The sequence below is a fragment of the Acartia tonsa genome, chromosome 10, assembly GCF_053477335.1.
Source record: "Acartia tonsa isolate MP-2025a chromosome 10, ASM5347733v1, whole genome shotgun sequence".
Taxonomy (NCBI): domain Eukaryota; kingdom Metazoa; phylum Arthropoda; class Copepoda; order Calanoida; family Acartiidae; genus Acartia; species Acartia tonsa.
This window is the reverse complement of record NC_137269.1, coordinates 47,908,665-47,928,314: the sequence shown is the minus strand read 5'-3', so window position 1 is coordinate 47,928,314 and position 19,650 is coordinate 47,908,665. Positions and strand designations below refer to the sequence as shown.

Sequence of the window (19,650 nt, the reverse complement as noted above, 5' to 3'; positions counted from 1 at the left end):
AACGTGTTTGAAATTGATAGGACAATTTTAACATGTATAAATTTATGATTAGACCTACCATTATGTACAGACATAAAGACGTACTCACGGACCGACCCTAATTACAGAAAAGCTTCGCTTTTAAAACTTTAGAAAGTATGTATAATATATTGTATAATCACCTACTATACAAATTCATACAATTTTGCAAAATTTTAGATTTAGTTTTAACAATATCAAAGCTTTTTTATACAAGCAACACAAAGTTAGCTTTTTGGTTAGTTAATATTTACATCTTTAATTTACATTTAAGAGGTTATTGTGTTAGAATAAATCTTTAGTGTAGATAAATAACCAGACAACTACCTGAATCCCCCTGTAGATAGAGGGAGGGGGGTTAAAAATTAAAACTTCAAAATTTTGGGGTCCCCAATTAGACGTCCTTGCGGCACAGGGTCCTCGGGAATTGGACATCCAGTTATTTAACCCGTTCCCCCTCTATTGTTTTACTATAATATTACTAGTTATTTCAAGCTATTTTAGTTATTCTAAACTGGCATATTTTGTGGAAACACTTGACATTGTGTAGAATGGCCATAAATAAACTCTTTGAGTATAGTTATTGATGTTTTAATTTCCTAGCTGGCAAAATTAATAGCCCATTATAAATCATAAGAATTATAAAGTAACGATCAGAAACTTCTGTTTAATGTGTTTAAATATAGAAGATAAAAACAATGTTTTTTTGTCTTAAAAATTCAATTAAAATATCTCTTAAAATGCATATTTATATTATTTAGGGAGAGGACATTAGGCTGTTTATTACACTTGTCCCCAAAGTTTTATAAAAACGTTTTCTTTTTCGTTTGCTTAACAACGTTGGGGACTTTTATTAAATTTTGATTGGTTAGTTTATTGAGTTGAGTGTCCACACGTTCCAAACATCAATTGTAATCTACAGAAGGAGTAATTGTTTTGTGTCATCATTGTGAATGTACATCAATTTATCAGTCATTGTCTTATCTCTGTATTATTTGTATAGATTTCCAAATTTTTATTCATCCCTTTATATAGTTTCACATGTTAAATAAAATTTGAGTAAAATAGTACTCAAGTCAAAGTTTAAACTTAAATTGGTATTAATCCGTTGGTATGTAGGTTTATTAATACATTTCATATTTGTCACAATAAAATAGATCTAATAAAGTAACAGGATGTAAGTCTAGTTGTCTGTCTGATAATATCTTTTATGGAAGCATATTATAGTGCCAAATAAATATGACGTCATACAATACAAATGACCAATAATAGGCCAGCATCCTTTTTTACCATATTGGTCAATTGCAATGCATACTGGCCTATCATTGGTCATTTATATTGTATGGCGTCATTTTTTATGAGGCACCAATAGTTTTCAAATAAGTTTTTTCTCTCAACCTGTCTTGGGGCAAAGGCAAATTGAAATAAAGTGTGTTACTTTTTTATATGTTTCATCATTATTTTGCCACAACTCAGTCAAAAATGCTTACAAAACATAGCTTTTTCGACCTAAAGTACTTAAATAGTTCCTTTACAAGCCCCATCAATCAGTTATGAGATATCTCCATATTTCAATGAAAATTGACAAAAAAGGCAAATTTGGGTGTTACCTTTTTATATGCTCAGATACCATAAAATCAATAAAAAAATACTTATTTATACTTTTCTCTCATTTTTAAAGTTTGCTTCTGTTAAAGTAAATATTCTTGAAGGGATTTATGCATTGATTTATACAGAAACATAATATTGGGTGGAAATAAATTGTATCCAAAAGTATTCTTTTTGGAAAATAAGAAATTTATCCTCCATCGCCCTAGAGGACAGCTGCTGACCTCTAGTGTTCATGGTTTTGTCAAATACATGTTAAAGAAAAAATTTAGCCAAAAAAGTACATAAAAAAGTACTTTAATGTGTTAGAAAATTAAATTGTTTAACTTCAAATTTGGGGATGCTGACCTTAAAGATGCTCTTACTGGTGGTGATGGTGACCAGTAAGGCATTGAATTACATGAGCATTATGGCAACACAACTATTGATCTATGTTTTGATTTTTATATTCCTAGCAGCCTCCAATCAAGAGAAATCCCTAAATGATTTTTTTATTCTCAAATTCATAAGGTAAATACTGTGATTTTGAAAAGTTCTTGTTATATTTTTTCATTTGAGGCTGCTAGAAATTTAAAAATCAGAACATAGATCAATAGTTGTGTTGCCATAATGCTCATGTACTTCAATGCCTTCCGGGTCACCATCACCACCAGTAAGAGCATCTTTAAGGTCAGCATCCCCAAATTTGAAGTAAAACAATTTAATTTTCTAACACATTAAGATACTTTTTTATGGACTTTTTTGGCTATTTTTATTCTTTAACATGTACTTGACAAAACCATGAACACAAAAGGTCAACAGCTGTCCTCTAGGGCAATGGTGGTTGAATTTCTTTTTTTTCCAAAAAAAAATTCTTTTGAAGATCATTTATTTCCACCAAATATTATGTTTCTGTAAAATCAATGCATAAATCCCTTCAAGAATATTTACTTTAACAGAATCAAACTTTAAAAATGAGAGAAAAGTAAAAATAAGTATTTTTTTATTGATTTTATGGTATCTGAGCATTTAAAAAAGTAACACCCAAATTTGCCTTTTTTGTAAATTTTCCTTGAAATATGGAGATATCTCAAAACTGATTGATGGGGCTTGTAAAGGAAGTATTTGAGCATCTTAGGTCGAAAAAGGTCTATTTTGTAAGAATTTTTGACTGAGTTGTGGCCAAATATTGATGAAACATATAAAAAAGTAACACACTTTAGTATTCTTAATGTATAAGGGTTATTTTTTGCAAATAGCTCAATTATGGGCTTGATTTCTTGTAAAAATACAAAGATGATGCCTTGTAATGTAGTCAAACAAAGATTCATTTCAATAATTTAGGATAAAGGAATACAAATGTTATCTTAAATATAAATCAGAAGGACTATTTCTTTTTCGTTTTATGCATTTTTTTGAGTAAATAATTAAATATTTTAATAAAACAAACAAAAATTTAAACTGTTTGATTATAAATAAGATAAGAAATTTAACATAGAGAATGCTTCAGATAACTACTTTCTTTTTTTGCTGAATGGCTTCGCAAACCGATTAACATCCGGTGGATTAGAAATGGTTATCAGCCATGCTGAAAATCTTGTAAAGCATAGAATTACAGACAATTTTCCACGAATATTAATAAAAATCAGTTTTGTTAGTCCGAGCATTCGGCAACTCGGGGCTAACAAAACATTAAAAGTATTTAATTTCAATACCAAAGAAAAGTTGTCTATAATACTATGCGATGAGTAACTATTATTTTTTCTTTCCCAATTGTTAAACTCCCATTGCTCTTGTTTCTAGTTACTTATTCCTTCTCCCCTGTGCTTTAAACGGACTTTCTGGGATGGTCTTCTCAGAATTTTTCTAAACAATATCATTTTAAATGAAATTCCTAAAATTCAGTTTATATCTTTTGGCAAAATTGACCTATTAATTTAGAAAAAAAAATAACAAATAGAATAGGTATTTTTGTTTGTTGAAAAAAGCTTTATCAATATTTTAAAATTGAATTTCAATAAGTTAAAAGTTCTGCTATATTTAAGGGGGGGTTGGATACACTAGATTCCCCCCACGCACCATTTATAGTGGTCTACACTTCCCTGATACACCCCCAAAAAATAGCCAAGGGGGGCTGTCAAGTTAAGAAAGTCAGACCCCTATCAAAACTGAATATGTATGTCTGTCTTAATACATCACTTAAATGTAAGTATATTATATTATGTTTAGTATATTTGTATAATTGTTTGAAAATATTTCTCTAAACAAAAGACATGTCACAGCAATTTACATCAAAGCACCCAAAAGCTCACACAATTAGTGGTCAAATCAATTGGACACTCAACATAATGAAGCAACCAATCTAAATTTTTAAAAGTCCCCAAAGTTTATAAGCCAAGAAATCATTTTATGAAACTTTGGGGACTAGTGTAATAAACAACCTAATGTACCCTACCTCCCTGCTCTAAACTAGACAGTTGTTTTTATATTGGAATTATTGGCGAGCGGAATGGGGTGGAGGGGTAAAACATGATATTAGGATTGACTGCCCTCCCCCTTTTTTACCCTTTCAAGGATTCACACAGAAATTGCTGTGCACGCCACTGTTTGGAAGTAAACGTCTTTATTTTGAAAAGAAAGGTTTAAACCTGGTAGTCTATTACCTATATGGCTAGCATTTTTGCCTAAATATGGAAAGTTGAACTAAGTTTGTAAGATAGGAGTGCCAATATTTTCAGGAATTCATTGATAGGACTTTGGCAGATAAATAAATATTATGTTCATGACAGATAATTGTGCGCGGTCATAAACATTTTAAATGCTATTAAGGTTCAGGGCAAACGCAGGAGTCCCAAACGTCGGAGTGGACAAACGGAGGAGTGTTAAAATATTAACTTAATTAGGTATTTCTATACAGGTTAGGCATTTAAAAAACCTAAAAAATGGTTTAAAATAGGTTAGGTTAGGTTAAGTAACTACTTCTGCGTTTGTCCACTCCGACGTTTGGGACTCCTGCGTTTCTCGTAGGACCGCTATTAAGAATTCTTAAAATATGATGAATTTAACAGAGAGAGAGAGAGAGAGGGGGAAAATGGGTAGTTTGTTACAATAGTCCTCAAAGGTTTATAACAATGTTTTGTAATTCGTTGGCTCAATAATATTGGGACTTTAGTGTGAATTTTGATTGTTTTATTAAGTTTAGTGTTTATACGTTTTAACGACTAATTTTAATCTACTGAAGAGGTATTTTCGCCATTGTCTTATCTCTTTAGATTACTGTGAAATTAACGTCCATTTTCATATCCCTGCTTCCATGGTTAATGTTACTTATTTAATTTTACAAAAACAAAGTTTTCTTATACAAGGAGGGAGGGGACATTGGACTAGTTCCCAAAGTTTTATAACAATGTTTTCTTATTCGTTAGCTTAACAACTTTGGGGACTTTTATTGATTTTGATTGGTTGGGTTATTAAGTTAAGTGTCTAAACATTTCAACGACTAATTTCAATCTACTGAAGAGGTAATTTTGTGTATCATCATTGGGGATGTACATTTATATATATCGACATTGTCTTGTCCCTTTAAATCCCTACTTCTTATAGAAGCAAAATTAGCTAATTTATATTAAATTAAAATTTATGATTTTTATGTATAGTTTTGTAAATTTAAACAGGGATATAAAGGGATAAGATAATGAATGATAAATTTATGTCCATCCCTAATGATGATAAACAAAATTACTCCTCCTGTAGGTTAAAATTATTAGTTTAAAGGTTCAAACTCTTCTAGATCGTAACGAACCAATCATAGTACCCAAAGTTTTTATCCAACGAATAAGATTTAAAAACTTAGGGTAACTGGGTACCATTGTAAGTTATAGTTCAATTTCCCTACTTTCCATGAAAATTAACTTTTCGATCAATGATTATCGTATTGAATTTAAGCTTATTTTACAATAATATAGACATTTATATAGGAAGATAAAAAATTGTTGTATTCTTTTTATTTTATTTTTTTATTTCTTAAAAACCCATACGATACATGTGTTTTTAGAACCGATTTATCCAATGGAAACTAATATATGCTGTGTTAAAAATGTATTAAATCAACATATTTAAACTTGAAATGAATTAGAATTCAACAAGTAGTATAATAATTAGCTTCATACAAAATTTAATTCATTTTAAGGATTGCACCTTTACCAATTCCATTTATGTAAATTGAATACCCAAGAATTTCCTATTTAATAAACCCCCCAATGCCATCTTAAATACATTTCATATTCAAACATACAATAACGAAAAGACTGATTTCATTCTTTGTTTAGGCGCCTTCAGACAGCATGTCCTTGTCAGAGAAGTATGGCTCTGGTCTCTATGATAGGCCTGCTAGTAGTTCCAGGTATATTATCAATCTATCTATCTATCTATCTATCTTATCTGAGAAGTATAGCTCTGGTCTCTATGATAGACCTGCTAGTAGTTCCAGGTATATTATCAATCTATCTATCTATCTTAACAGAGAGTTATAGCTCTGGTCTCTATGATAGACCAGCTAGTAGTTCCAGGTATATTATCAATCTATCTATCTATCTTAACAGAGAGTTATAGCTCTGGTCTCTATGATAGACCAGCTAGTAGTTCCAGGTATATATTATCTATCTATCTATCTATCTTAACAGAGAATATAGCTCTGGGAGCCAGAAAGACAAACAGACAGCTATTCAATTAGACTTATAAGCAGACAGACAGACATACTTTCAGACAGACGGGACAGACAAAAAGATAAAAAAGAAAAACAAATAGATAGGACAAACAATTGACAAACAAACGGACAGCATATTAAAAAGACAGGACAGACATATATTTATTTGTTTAAGGTATGACCAACCCTCCAGTAGTTCAAGATCTAGTAGGAGACAAGTAGACTATAACTCAAGGTATTTTTTAGTTTTATCAGCGATGCATCTCTGTACTTGCATCTCTTATCAAATCTGGCTTAAATGCTCTTATTATGGTCTCATTCCCTTTAGACAATCAATTGTTTCAATGACCTTTGCCTGGAAGTCCTAACTGAAATGCGCCTGTTTTGAGCTATAGGATTCCTCCTACTCTTTCTTTTTATGTCGTGCACCTGACATAGCAGCAGTAGGAACCAGTCACGGATTTAATGTGCGTCAGTTATATTAACTTTATTTATTTTTTTTAAAGGTTAAATTGTGGATTAATTTTAAACTATAAGTTAGTAATTTATGTACATAACAATATATTATGTCACATAGCAAGCAATTTCATTTGAATAACAATTAGGATTAAATAAGATGTTATAAGTTAATATTCAATAGAAATTTTCAAAGGAATATGGGTGTTTAATATCTCCCTTTATGTATTGTTAAGGATTAAAATAAATTATGTATATTGTTAAGATTTAGAGGGGTAAACCATATATTTGAATAATAGAGATAATCTAGAGACACACTGACACTCTCTAAATCAGCTTCTAGGAAAAACTAGTGGAGGAACAATCTGTTAATACTACTATTGTAAAGTGTACAGATTTTAGTGAGAAAAGGCGGTTATTTTAACATTTTTTAAATAGTCGGCAAACTTTAGTTTTAGTTTGTCTGCTAGAATTTCCTTTTTACTTAAAAATTAGCTCTCGTTTCTGCAACTGTTCAATCTTCAATTTTGTCATAATTTCTTTTATTTTCAGAGAGGAGGATAATTACTCTGATGAGAGCGATCCTAGAACTATCAGAGAATTTTCTGAATTAGGCACTAGAGGAGAAATAGAGGTAAAAATATTTATATTTTATGTTTTAGAACATTTCTAGAACTAATGAAGAATATGTTGAGCTAAGTTTGGTAATTGAGAAGAGCTAGAGGTATATATCTTTCTAATTGAGAATTATTCTAGAATCTTATTAGAATCATTACAGAATTTCTCAACTTGGTACTAGGAGAGATATATATAATTGTTCTAGAATTTTTCTAGGAGTATTACTGAATTTTATCTCAATTTGATACTAGATGAGAAATATAGGGTTGAAGATATTAAAAAAAAACAGTCATTCATAAACAAGTGTAGCAATTCTATTGTTTGATTATTTCAGGTGATCTCCGAGGAAAGAACTGATGAATACACGACTGATACCGACAATGACCAGTCTAAAAGGGCAACCTATTCACGTCCAAAATCCAGGTATGGAAATATTTACCTAGTCAAAATGGGTTAACACGCGACCGTGGATCAACACGAAATGCATCCGCTCGTCGTCGGGGAAGTGATAGGTTCGAACTCAGCCCGACAACCGCGTCTTAACTAAAGACGTTAAAAATTTTTCCTACTGCTGCTATGTCAGGTGCGCGATATAAATAGTTAGATTAGAGAAAATGTCTTGGCCCATAAACAGGCGCAACTCATTACCATGCACATTTAGGACTTCTCAGACAAAAGTCGAGCAATTAAAGAGTTGGTTGTCTGTTTGGATATTAATTATAATATCCACCAGTTGGCGTTAGAGTATTGCATCCCATTACAAGCAGCTGATGCCATTGGGTTCTCTAAATGAGAACTTAAAATCAAAGAAGAATAGTCAAAACGGTTTTTACTGTTGGTTCTTTTCAAACAAAATACAACTACAGAGGTTATTTATGATTTTCAAGTTTAGTCTACAAACACAGAGGCGTTTATACAGACAGACAGACAGAAAGAATGGATTTTTGGAATATTTATGCTAAACAACATCAATTCGTGTCGAATTATAAAATATGCAAATTACAAGTTTTAGCAATTTCATCCGCAACATTTTTACTAAGCGCTTTATAGAGCCTATAAAAAAATTGACGTAATACAATACAAATGACCAATGATGGGCCAATACACACACTTAATTACAAATGGCAGGACAGTATACATTTTAATTGACCAATAGTAGGCCAAATGACGTCATTTTTTAAAGGCACTATAAAAGGCTTTCGCTTTTACAAATTAATCAGTCGAATTATCCTATTGAAATAAGGATTTTTGTTCTATGGCAATAAGTTTTCCAGTATGGCTTCGGGACTGATTAATATCCATAGGATTAGAACCGGTTCTCAGCCATCATGTATAGTATCATATTACAGACAATTTTCCACAAATATAAAATTAAAAATCATTTTCATTTTAATATCCGCTGAAAGCTGTCTATTATACGATAAGATAAATAACTATTCCATTAAAATTATTATTATAGTTACAATCATGGATGTAATTTTTTGTTTTTAGTAGCGAAGCTACTCTTTAATTCGATATGTCCGTCTGAGATACCATGTCCCTATACTATTAAGCATTCAGTATATGAATTACTTGTTGCGTTGATCTGGAAAACAGTAAAAGTGTCGAACTATGACGTCAGAAAAAATTAACAATTAACCAATAAGTAGCCAGTATTTACTGTGGTAAAATATATAGCGGCCTCTCATTGGTTAATTGTTAATTTTTTTTCTGACGTCATAGTTCGACACTTTTACTGTTTTCGTTGATCTGTCGTTTATGATGCAAAAGTTGATATTTATATAACTATGAAAAAGGTTTGGTGATTTTCTATTTTCTATTTTTGAATCAATGACTTTATTCTGCTTTAGATGTTGTCATCCTTGTTCTTTTACAAATACAATTATAACAAAATTATTTAAGTCAATCCAATTGCAGACCAATTACATGCAATGTAATTATTAGCAAGGAGAATTGAATGTAATATAATTATTAGCCAGCTAGGCCGGTTTACAGAAAATATTCAGAGATTGGACAATTAAATATCTTTACTTACAGTGGTCTAGTACTGGGCAAAATCCAACCTATATAGAACGCACATTATTGGGGCGATTTACCTTCTGAGATGGATGTTACATCCCCCCCTCCCCCCCTGGAATAGGTTTATACCTTCCTAGTACCTATATTGGTTCAACGGTTAGCGAGATTCTTCGGTGCATACAGACAGACACACAGAAAGACATCCTTTTCTTTAGGGATTGAAGATTTCCAAGATGTTTAAAAATAAAACTTTATATCCAAGAAGACGTAAGTGAAGCTTCCCTAAAAAGAATCAAAGGGTTAAGAGGTTAGCGAACTTTTAATGGTAAAAATATGAACTACTTTTTTCTCTCAACTTCGAAACTTGGAATCACTGATTTTGATTTAATTTTGACCTGTAAGAAACCGTTGTGTGGTCATAGGATCAGAAAGATATAGAAAGAGATAGAAAAATGCGAAACAGGGAGAGGTTATGTCAAAATGGTTCCACAAAACTGCATTTTTTTCTCTCCAAAAGTTTTTATGCGATTAATTGGAAAATAGTTCATTCGTCCATATATTTGCTTTTTTTAATAAAGGCCAAGGGTGTTTAAAAAAACAATCACTTCACCTTTTCAATATAAACCCTACAGTTTTTGTCAAAAACTGATAAATTAATAAGAAAAATAATAAGGAAACAATATTGAATTTTGAATTTATTCACCTTTCCAGAGTCAACAGCTCGAGACTTAGCCCTTCTGGAGAACTGATTTTTTCGGTCATTTTGTTATTTGTTATTTATTTAAATACTTTCTTCCAACTTACAATCTTACAAATTTCTCAATATGCTGCTTATGCTATAATAATAGTACATGCATTACGCTTAAAATCATTAAAAAAACTTTTGCTAAATTGTTAAAACCCCATTGAATATAAGTTTTGCATCTTAATGGTTTCATGTTAAAGAAACATCATTTTTAAACTCAACCCGCATTCGATGATTTCTTTTCATATATATGGATGTTAGCATTTATTTAAAAGTTTTGTATTGCTTAAAATATTAAAAAAATAGATAATTTGTGAAAAAGGAGATTTTCTTGTTTGTCTGTGAGATAGGCGTCTGGAATTTCTTGGAAAGGTATCCATATCAATATATGTATAAAGTGTAGCAATAAAAAAAAAATTTGTCCCTAGCCTCTTGGGGAGGACGGGAGAAGTCAGAAAATAGCCTTAAACCATTCCAAGACATTTGTAAAGCTTGTATTAAAGATATAAAGGCAATTTTCGATATCTTACCTAAGCTTTAGACAAAAAATATACTATTTTATGTTATAAGATAAACTTTAATAATCAACTTTCTAAGCAGTCTATTCTAATTATTAGCTTGTACTTATATTATTGTACATTGAACACGTATTATTGTATATTACAAGGGCGAGGCTTTGATAAACTCATGATTAATAGTTACAAATGGGTTAGACTAGGGCAATTTAAGTCAGGTGGGAGGAGACCTTGAGCTGTTCATTACTCTAGTCCCTAAAGTTTTATAATAACGTTTTCTTATTCATTAACAACTTTGGAGACTTTTACTAAATTTGTTGGTTTATTAAGTAGAGTATGTAAACATTTCAACCACTAGATAATTTAAATTTACAGAGGGGTACATCATTGGGAATATAAATCAACTTATCGGCCATATCCTTCAGATCCCTAAATTTTAGTAATATTAAAAGGATCTGAAGTACGTTCTAGTAAACCTTTCTTCAATTAAATAAAAATTCAAGAAACTTTGTTATCTTACGAGAAAGGAAAATTAAAGGAATTAAGGGAATTATTTTATGTTTGGTTAAGAATAATAAGATACATGTTTTTCAAGTATGGATGAGAACTTGTTTTAATTCAGCAGAAATTGATAGGATTGAGAACCAAACTGGAACAGTAATTTATCGCAGCGTATTATAAACAACTTTCCGCGGATTGAAAAAATGTATAAAAAAATTTAGTATGGTTGAGACCGGATTTAATCCACTGGATATGAATCGGTTTCGAAGCGATTGCATCAATCTACCCTATCATATTGTATAGATAGAAAGTAGAACCAATTTAAATGCATAACTAAAAACATATAAATCTTTATAATAAATATCAAGAACAATTATGATAAAAATCACCCCAGCTTTTATTTAGAGAATATTAGACTTTATCAGTTTTTTATAGAAGAATTTACACAAAATAATAGAAACAATTCAGAAATATGCAAACTTTATGCAAAAAATAGGATAAAAAATGGAAAATTTTCAGCTCATACCAACAACGAAATTAATTAGAATTGACGATCTTTCCATCTCCCCCCCCCCCCATATTATTTTAGATTTATTTCACTTGTTGGCTATATTTTTTTCTAAAAAGTTAATCAATGCATGGTAGTCGAAAATGTGAAAATTGAAGCAAAAAATTAGAAAAGGAATTGTAATTGGAAGTGAGTTACAAAAAAAGAAAAGAAAGAAGATGTGACATAACATTATAAAATGTAAAAAAAAACAAGGATGACAACATCCATAAAAGCGATGCTCTGAAATAAAAGGACAAACGAACATTAACACTTGTAGATTGTCAGAACTGAATTAGCAGAATATTAATGCATCAGTACAAACAATATTGTAAGTAAATTTGTGGACGTACAAACATTCTGGTATTGATTATAGAGTTGCTACGCTTTCTAAATTGTACCTAACTACTACAGGAATCATCATGCAAAGTTTGGAATCGATAGGACAATTCTAACCTGTTTAAATTAATGAAAAGAGCTAACTTTATGTGACGGACGTACGGACGGACGGACCGACCCTAATTATAGAAAAACTTTGCTTTTAAAAACATGAGACTGATTTTTATATTGTAGAGTAGGAAGGATATTTAATACATAAACCTTTTTTGAAGGTTAATAAAGATTAATGTAAGATATAAAGTTTTTAGTATGGTAAATAAAATGATATTAATACAACCATATCCATAAGTATCGCAGCCTAATAAAGTGATACTTGTAGCTGGCTAAAGTGACTACATCTCCCCCCCCCCTATCCACAACCTAATAAAGTGATACTTGTAGCTGGCTAAAGTGACTACATCTCCCCCCCCCCCTATCCACAACCTAATAAAGTGATACTTGTAGCTGGCTAAAGTGACAATATCTCCCCCCCCCCCTATCCACAACCTTAACCCATTCCCTCTCCTTCTACTGGATAAACGAACAGACCAATAAGTGAGGTCCATGTTAGCAACCAAAATTTTTTCCACATATATTCCATGTCCATTTTTGCGTTAAATACAACTATGCTCTACAGAAGGAGATTTGCATGTTATTACACCTATAAGTAATAGATCTATTACTCTAGATGGTCAATCAGACAATAGAATTACTCCTAGCAAAGCCTATTTTTTTAGAAATTTAACTATTTATAGCTGAATTACTTTATGGTATAAATGAAAAAGACTACTCTTTAGTGCCTACCTATATGTCTGATTTTTCTAACAAATAATGTGGTCGAATTGTTCCTACACTATTGGTCCAATAAAGGAATAGTTCATCTAGAATCTTTTTATTTATTTATAAGCTATTTCCTGTGATGACACTAATCAACAATCAAAGTATTTAGTTGAGCTATAACAATAAAATTTTAAGATGTAATATTTATCGCATCGTATTATCAGCAGCTTTCTGCGGATATGAAAAGGTACAATTATAAGACTAAAACTGGTTTTGATATTTTGATTGTTCATTTTTATTTTTGTAGAAAACTGGATATAATACGATACAAAACATGATTGTTCAGTGTGGCTGAGAACCAGTTCTTATACACCGGATATTAACCGGTTTCGAAGTGATACCAAAAAATAAATTCAAATATGTAAAAAAATCTTTATTTTTAGGGCAGAATCCGTAGTGAGCCTCTCTGATAAATATGCACCAGTCTCGGAAAAGTAAGTATTTTTGCCTCAATAATTAAAACCAATTTAACATTATCATTGTTAGTTTAAAAAAATATTTTAGGTATTTAATTCAGGGCCTTGCATACGCGCTAGAACCAAATTTAAATCATTATGGATGCTTTGAAATTTTTTTTTTTGAAAAGAGGGATAGCCATTTTTGAGTCAGGTTTAGATTTCCAGCTGATTTTTAAAATTATAAAAGGTTGATTTCTGAATATTTTAAAACATTCGATTCAGTCCTTTACGAGATCTTAATTGACAAAACAAGGATGACAACATCCATAAAACCGAAGCTCTAAAATGGTATGAAAAAATTTAGACAAAATTAGGCATAAATTTGTTGCAAAACTTCTTAAATACAGAATCCTGTTTAAGGACATACTGACATTTTTAGGACTTAATTATAGAGATGCTTCGCTTATAATATTGTACCTTATTGTAATAGGAATCATTAATCCAAAAATCAGATCAATAGGATGAGAATATCACATGAGAAATTGTTATCTAAAAAGTTAAAAATCAATAAATTTAAAATGGACGTAAGGACATTCAGGTAATGATTATAGAGTTTCTACGCCTTCTAAAACGTACCTAACTACCAAAGGAATCATCAAGCAAAGTTTGAAATCTATAGGGCAATTCTAACATGCCTAAATTAACGATAAAAGCCATCCGATACGGACGGACGTATAGACGGGCGTACGGAGAGACCGACCCTAATTATATAAAGCTTCGCTTTTAAAAATCTTTTCACTTTATATATAGGAAAATATATATATTAGGTTGTGTGTAAAAGTGCTATTTTTAAATGGAGCAGAATAATTACTTTATATTGTTTAATTGCTTTTTGGTAATGAATTTTTGAGATAAAATCAACCTTATTCAACATTCACTCAAAGCCCCAAAAATAATGGACTTAAAAGTGTATTAAACTGTATATAAGACATTTGCGAATATATTGATACCATTAATTTGCCTCTTAAATCAAAAAAAGTATGTTTTTTTAATATTTTTCTCTTGCTACAAATCAAATTTTAAATTTGAGTCACCAAAAATCCTAAACTAATTTTTGCTCTAGAAGAATCAATTTTTGGAGTTAGAAAGTGCTTAATACCTCATTTTAATCGCCTGGCATTGCTTTATAATATATAGGAAATAACTTGGTTGTTTATAGAACAGCTGACAAAAAAATCGAGGTTTTGTGATAAACCCACTTTAGTTGTTGCTCCATAAATGATATTTTTTTCCCAATTTTTTTTGGTGTAAAGAAGCTTTATATATTCATATAACATCCACCTAAATTTGACTTTTGGTATTTTATTTATAACATCACCAGAGGGAATTGAATTTTGGAAAAAAATATCAATTTATATTTTACACTGCTATGCATTGTTCTTGTTCTTGTTTCTAAAAAATATTTATATTATTAAAAAGAGAATTATTTAACGCTTCTATAGGTATGTTTATCATTTTTCTAGGCTAAATATAACTATAATTACACCATTTTAAAGTTAGACATCATAACATATTAACACAATTATTGAATCGGTCTGTATTATTAAGCTGGCAACCCTTAAAACAGCTGCATTTCATTATCCTATTATATAAAGTAGTAAGCTTTCTTGTCTTCAGCTTAAGATTTCGACAATTACAGTACCTATTGAGTTCTCTGTGTTATGGAAGCTTCTTATAGGTCCCTGGATAGTTTTGGAATTTTGAAAAAAATATCAATTTATATTTTACACTGCTATGCATTGTTCTCGTTCTTGTTTCTAAAAAATATTTTATAATTAAAAAGAGAATTATTTAATGCTTCTATAGGTATGTTTATCATTTTTCTAGTCTAAATATAACTATAATTTCAGTATTTTTTAAACATCATTATATTCAAGTTATTGTAATTTTAAATAAAATATCAATATCAAGAACTATTGGAACATTTTTTACCTTGCAAAACAAGGTGTTATAAAGTGTAAGATCCCTCACAATACCTATCTGTCTGTCTATAATGCATTACACATGTAATGCTAATAGAGAGGATGCTATAAGAGTGCTATTATAATGTGAACTTCTCATAATTGAATGGGCTTCCTAAAACCAGAGACAATGAAGTTGGCCTAGTCACTACAAGGGGGAGTGCAGGAATATCCAGGGGGAGGTGCTTGTAAAAGGGTAATTTTTTTAGGGATGGGGGTAATCACCCCCTATAATATATTATGGGGGGTATAAACCCAGCCTTTTAAATTTTTTTTTAAAAATCCTGAAAACTTAAAAATCTAGGAATCAAACTAGCACCCCAACCAATAATCGGTTCCATGCTAAATGTAGGAGTGGAAAAACATTGGAGGGACAAATGCATGAGTCCCAAACGTCAGAGTGGAACAAATGCAGGAGTGGGACAAACATCGGAGTGAACAAATGCAGGAGTCCCAAACATCAGAGTGGACAAACGTAGGAATGGGACAAACGTCAGAGTGGACAAACATTGAGGTGGACAAACGTCGGAGTAAAAAACCTAGGAGTGACTGCTATTTTAATAATATTACAATTTTGAAATTTTTTATACCTCTGTCTACAAAATAATGACTATGGCTGCAGCGCTCTGCTGGGTTTATACCCCCCATAATATATTATAGGGGGTGATTACCCCCATCCCTAAAAAAATTACCCTTTTGCAAGCACATCCCCCTGGATATTCCTGCACTCCCCCTTGTAGTGACTAGGCCAACTTGAATATTGAATATTCTCTCTCTCTATCAATACTCCATATTTTCATCAAGTTTCATTAGGATTTGCCAAAAAACTGGGGTGGGCTATATCGATTCCTACATTTCAAGTTTTCATGATTTTCTCTACTCCTATTCAAGATAGATGGTTGAAATTCAGGGATTGAATACTTTGATATTTTGCATAATTTTATGAAGTTTTATTGAGATTTACTTATTGGGGTTCTACCTCAAACATAAGAGTCCCAAATGTCGGAGTGGACAAATGCAGGAGTCCCAAACATCAGAGTGGACAAACGTAAGAATGGGACAAACGTCAGAGTGGACAAACATCAAGGTGGACAAACATCGGAGTGGAAAACATTGGAGTGGACATTGCTTAAATAAAAACTAGGAGTGTCTACTATTTTAATAATATTACACTTTTAAAATTTTTTATACCCCTGTCTACAAAATAATGACTATGGCTGCAGCGCTCAGCCCCCTAGCCTATATCCTAACCTAACCTAACTAAGAAAAGTAACGGGACGAAGGTAGGGGGGGCTGTGTTTGTATAAAAAAAATTCAAAATTGAAAAAAACGTTTGGGACTCCTGTGTTTGTCCACTCCGACGTTTTCCCAAAAATCCTGCGTTTGTCCACTCCAACTTTTGTCCCACTCCTGCGTTTGTTCCACTCTGACGTTTGGGACTCATGCATTTGTCCCTCCAATGTTTTTCCACTCCTACATTTGGCATGGAACCGATTATTGGTTGGGGTGCTAGTTTGATTCCTAGATTTGTAAGTTTTAAGGATTTTCTTTACTCCTATTTAAAAAAAATTTAAAAGGCTGGGTTTATACCCCCCTTAATATATTAAGGGGGGTGATTACCCCCATCTCTAAAAAAATTACCCTTTTACAAGCACCTCCCCCTGGATACTCCTGCACTCCCCCTTGTAGTGACTAGGCCAACTTTATGGTCTCTGGTTTCAGGAAGCCCATTCAATTATGAGAAGTTCACATTATAAGAGCACTTTTATAGCATCCTCTCTATTAGCATTACATGTGTAATGCATTATAGACAGACAGATAGATATTGTGAGGGATCCTACACTTTATAAAACCTTGTTTTGCATGGTAAAAATTGTTCCAATAGTTCTTGATATTGATATTTTATTTAAAAATTACAATAACTTGAATATAATGATGTTTAAAAAATGCTGAAATTATAGTTATATTTAGACTAGAAAAATGATTAACATACCTATAGAAGCATTAAATAATTCTCTTTTTAATTATAAAAATATTTTTTAGAAACAAGAACGAGAACAATGCAGTGTAAAATATAAATTGATATTTTTTTCAAAATTCCAAAACTATCCAGGGACCTATAAGAAGCTTCCATAAAACAGAGAACTCAATAGGTACTGTAATTGTCGAAATCTTAAGCTGAAGACAAGAAAGCTTACTACTTTATATAATAGGATAATGAAATGCAGCTGTTTTAAGGGTTGCCAGCTTATTAATACAGACCGATTCAATAATTGTGTTAATATGTTATGATGTCTAACTTTAAAATGGTGTAATTATAGTTATATTTAGCCTAGAAAAATGATAAACATACCTATAGAAGCGTTAAATAATTCTTTTTTTAATAATATAGATATTTTTTAGAAACAAGAACAAGAACAATGCATAGCAGTGTAAAATATAAATTGATATTTTTTTCCAAAATTCAATTCCCTCTGGTGATGTTATAAATAAAATACCAAAAGTCAAATTTAGGTGGATGTTATATGAATATATAAAGCTTCTTTACAGCCAAAAAAATTAGGAAAAAAAATATCATTTATGGAGCAACAACTAAAGTGGGTTTATCACAAAACCTCGATTTTTTAGTCAGCTGTTCTATAAACAACCAAGTTATTTCCTATATATTATAAAGCAATGCCAGGCGATTAAAATGAGGTATTAAGCACTTTCTAACTCCAAAAATTGATTCTTCTAGAGCAAAAATTAGTTTAGGATTTTTGGTGACTCAAATTTGAAATTTGATTTGTAGCAAGAGAAAAATATTAAAAAAACATACTTTTTTTGATTTAAGAGGCAAATTAATGGTATCAATATATTCGCAAATGTCTTATATACAGTTTAATACACTTTTAAGTCCATTATTTTTGGGGCTTTGAGTGAACGTCGAATAAGGTTGATTTTATCTCTTTTGTTTATTTAAAATTTCTAGAGTGTGTTGTGTATCCCATCCCCCAGCAAACCCCCACAAAATGCTTTAATTTTATACGTACCATTACTCCTTTGAGTGAACTATTTAGACTCTCTAATTTCCGTACAGATTTTTTAAGAGGTGTGATGCTTCGCGCACCCTTTCTAAAAATCCTGTGAACGCGCCAACAACTATCCTTATAATAAAGTAACAGGATGTTTGTGTGTCTGTGTGTCTGTGTGTTTGTGTGTTTGTGTGTTTGTACCGAAGGATCTCGCTAACCGCTGAACCGATCGGGTTCTCCTTAACAGGGTAGATTCTCATATGTCCCGGGAAGGTTTATAACTATTTTAGGGGAGGGTACCACCACCCTCCCTAGAGAAATTAAATTTTTTTTAAATTTCTCAATTTTAGAAAGAGAGTTCAACGAAAAACAAACATCAAACGTAATTTTTTTTTACTTTTTCTTTTAAAATCTAAAATAAGAAATTGAATTATTAAATTTGACTCTCTCCTCCTCAAGTGCCCCTAGAGGCCTCTAGGGGCGTAGCCGCTAGTCTTTTAATAAAGGATTTGAATCTCTTTTGGTAAATTATAAGTTCTTCATCTGATACCCCATTTTCTTTTTATAGGCATAAAAAGTTTCTCTAAATTTGAATTTAATTTTGTTGACCCTAAATCTTCTTTTATAGCTGAGATAGAGATTGTTATTCAAAAATATTAGATTATATATTGTAGTTAGCGCAGCTACGCTATTTATAGGGTATCTCTGTTTGTCTATATAGGAAATCATATGGTTCTAGGTACAAGGACGTCCAAGCTTTTTAAATGGTGTTGATAGGTTAACCTTTAAAAAATTTTGGACTGGGGTGGTGTAAAACCCAATATCTCAATGATTTTACAAACTTTTTGGGTTACCTTTGGCGCATCTTGGGGATTTAATTTTATTTCCACCCCTTTACCCCCCCTCTCCCCCCCCCCTCTTTGCACGTCCCTGTTAAAGATAAAAAAAAGATCAAAAGTAAAAGCATTATTCTAACATTAAAGTAATATATATAGAGCGATAAATAGTATATGTAACAATCACCCCTTTTCAAAGGCCTTCTACCAAATTTGGGTTGGGTCTTCGGTGTCAGCTGAATCTTTCAAAAATGTAAATACAACCGGCCGCTTGCAAAAGAACAAAAGGCAAATTGTAAACTAATGTTAATACAAGGACGCCCAAGCTTTTTACTTCTTTACGTTCAAGGGGAGTAATCAAACATATTTTTAAAAAACATGAGGGGTGTAAAATAAGAGATTCAAAGACTAAAGGGGTAAACACCCCTTAACCCTGTACTTAAACGTCTATG

General features: G+C 31.4%; 1 protein-coding gene across 1 annotated transcript in view; it reads left to right on the top strand.

Moving 5' to 3' along the window:
* Positions 1–19,650, top strand: part of LOC145330223 (uncharacterized) — a 78,881-nt gene that overhangs the window by 56,822 nt on the left and 2,409 nt on the right. Inside the window, exons 10-14 of the mRNA XM_080174834.1 lie at positions 5,934–6,007; positions 6,486–6,545; positions 7,319–7,400; positions 7,719–7,807; positions 13,313–13,363. Coding sequence (XP_080030960.1) covers positions 5,934–6,007; positions 6,486–6,545; positions 7,319–7,400; positions 7,719–7,807; positions 13,313–13,363 — 356 coding nt within the window. The remainder of the gene's footprint in view (positions 1–5,933; positions 6,008–6,485; positions 6,546–7,318; positions 7,401–7,718; positions 7,808–13,312; positions 13,364–19,650) is intronic.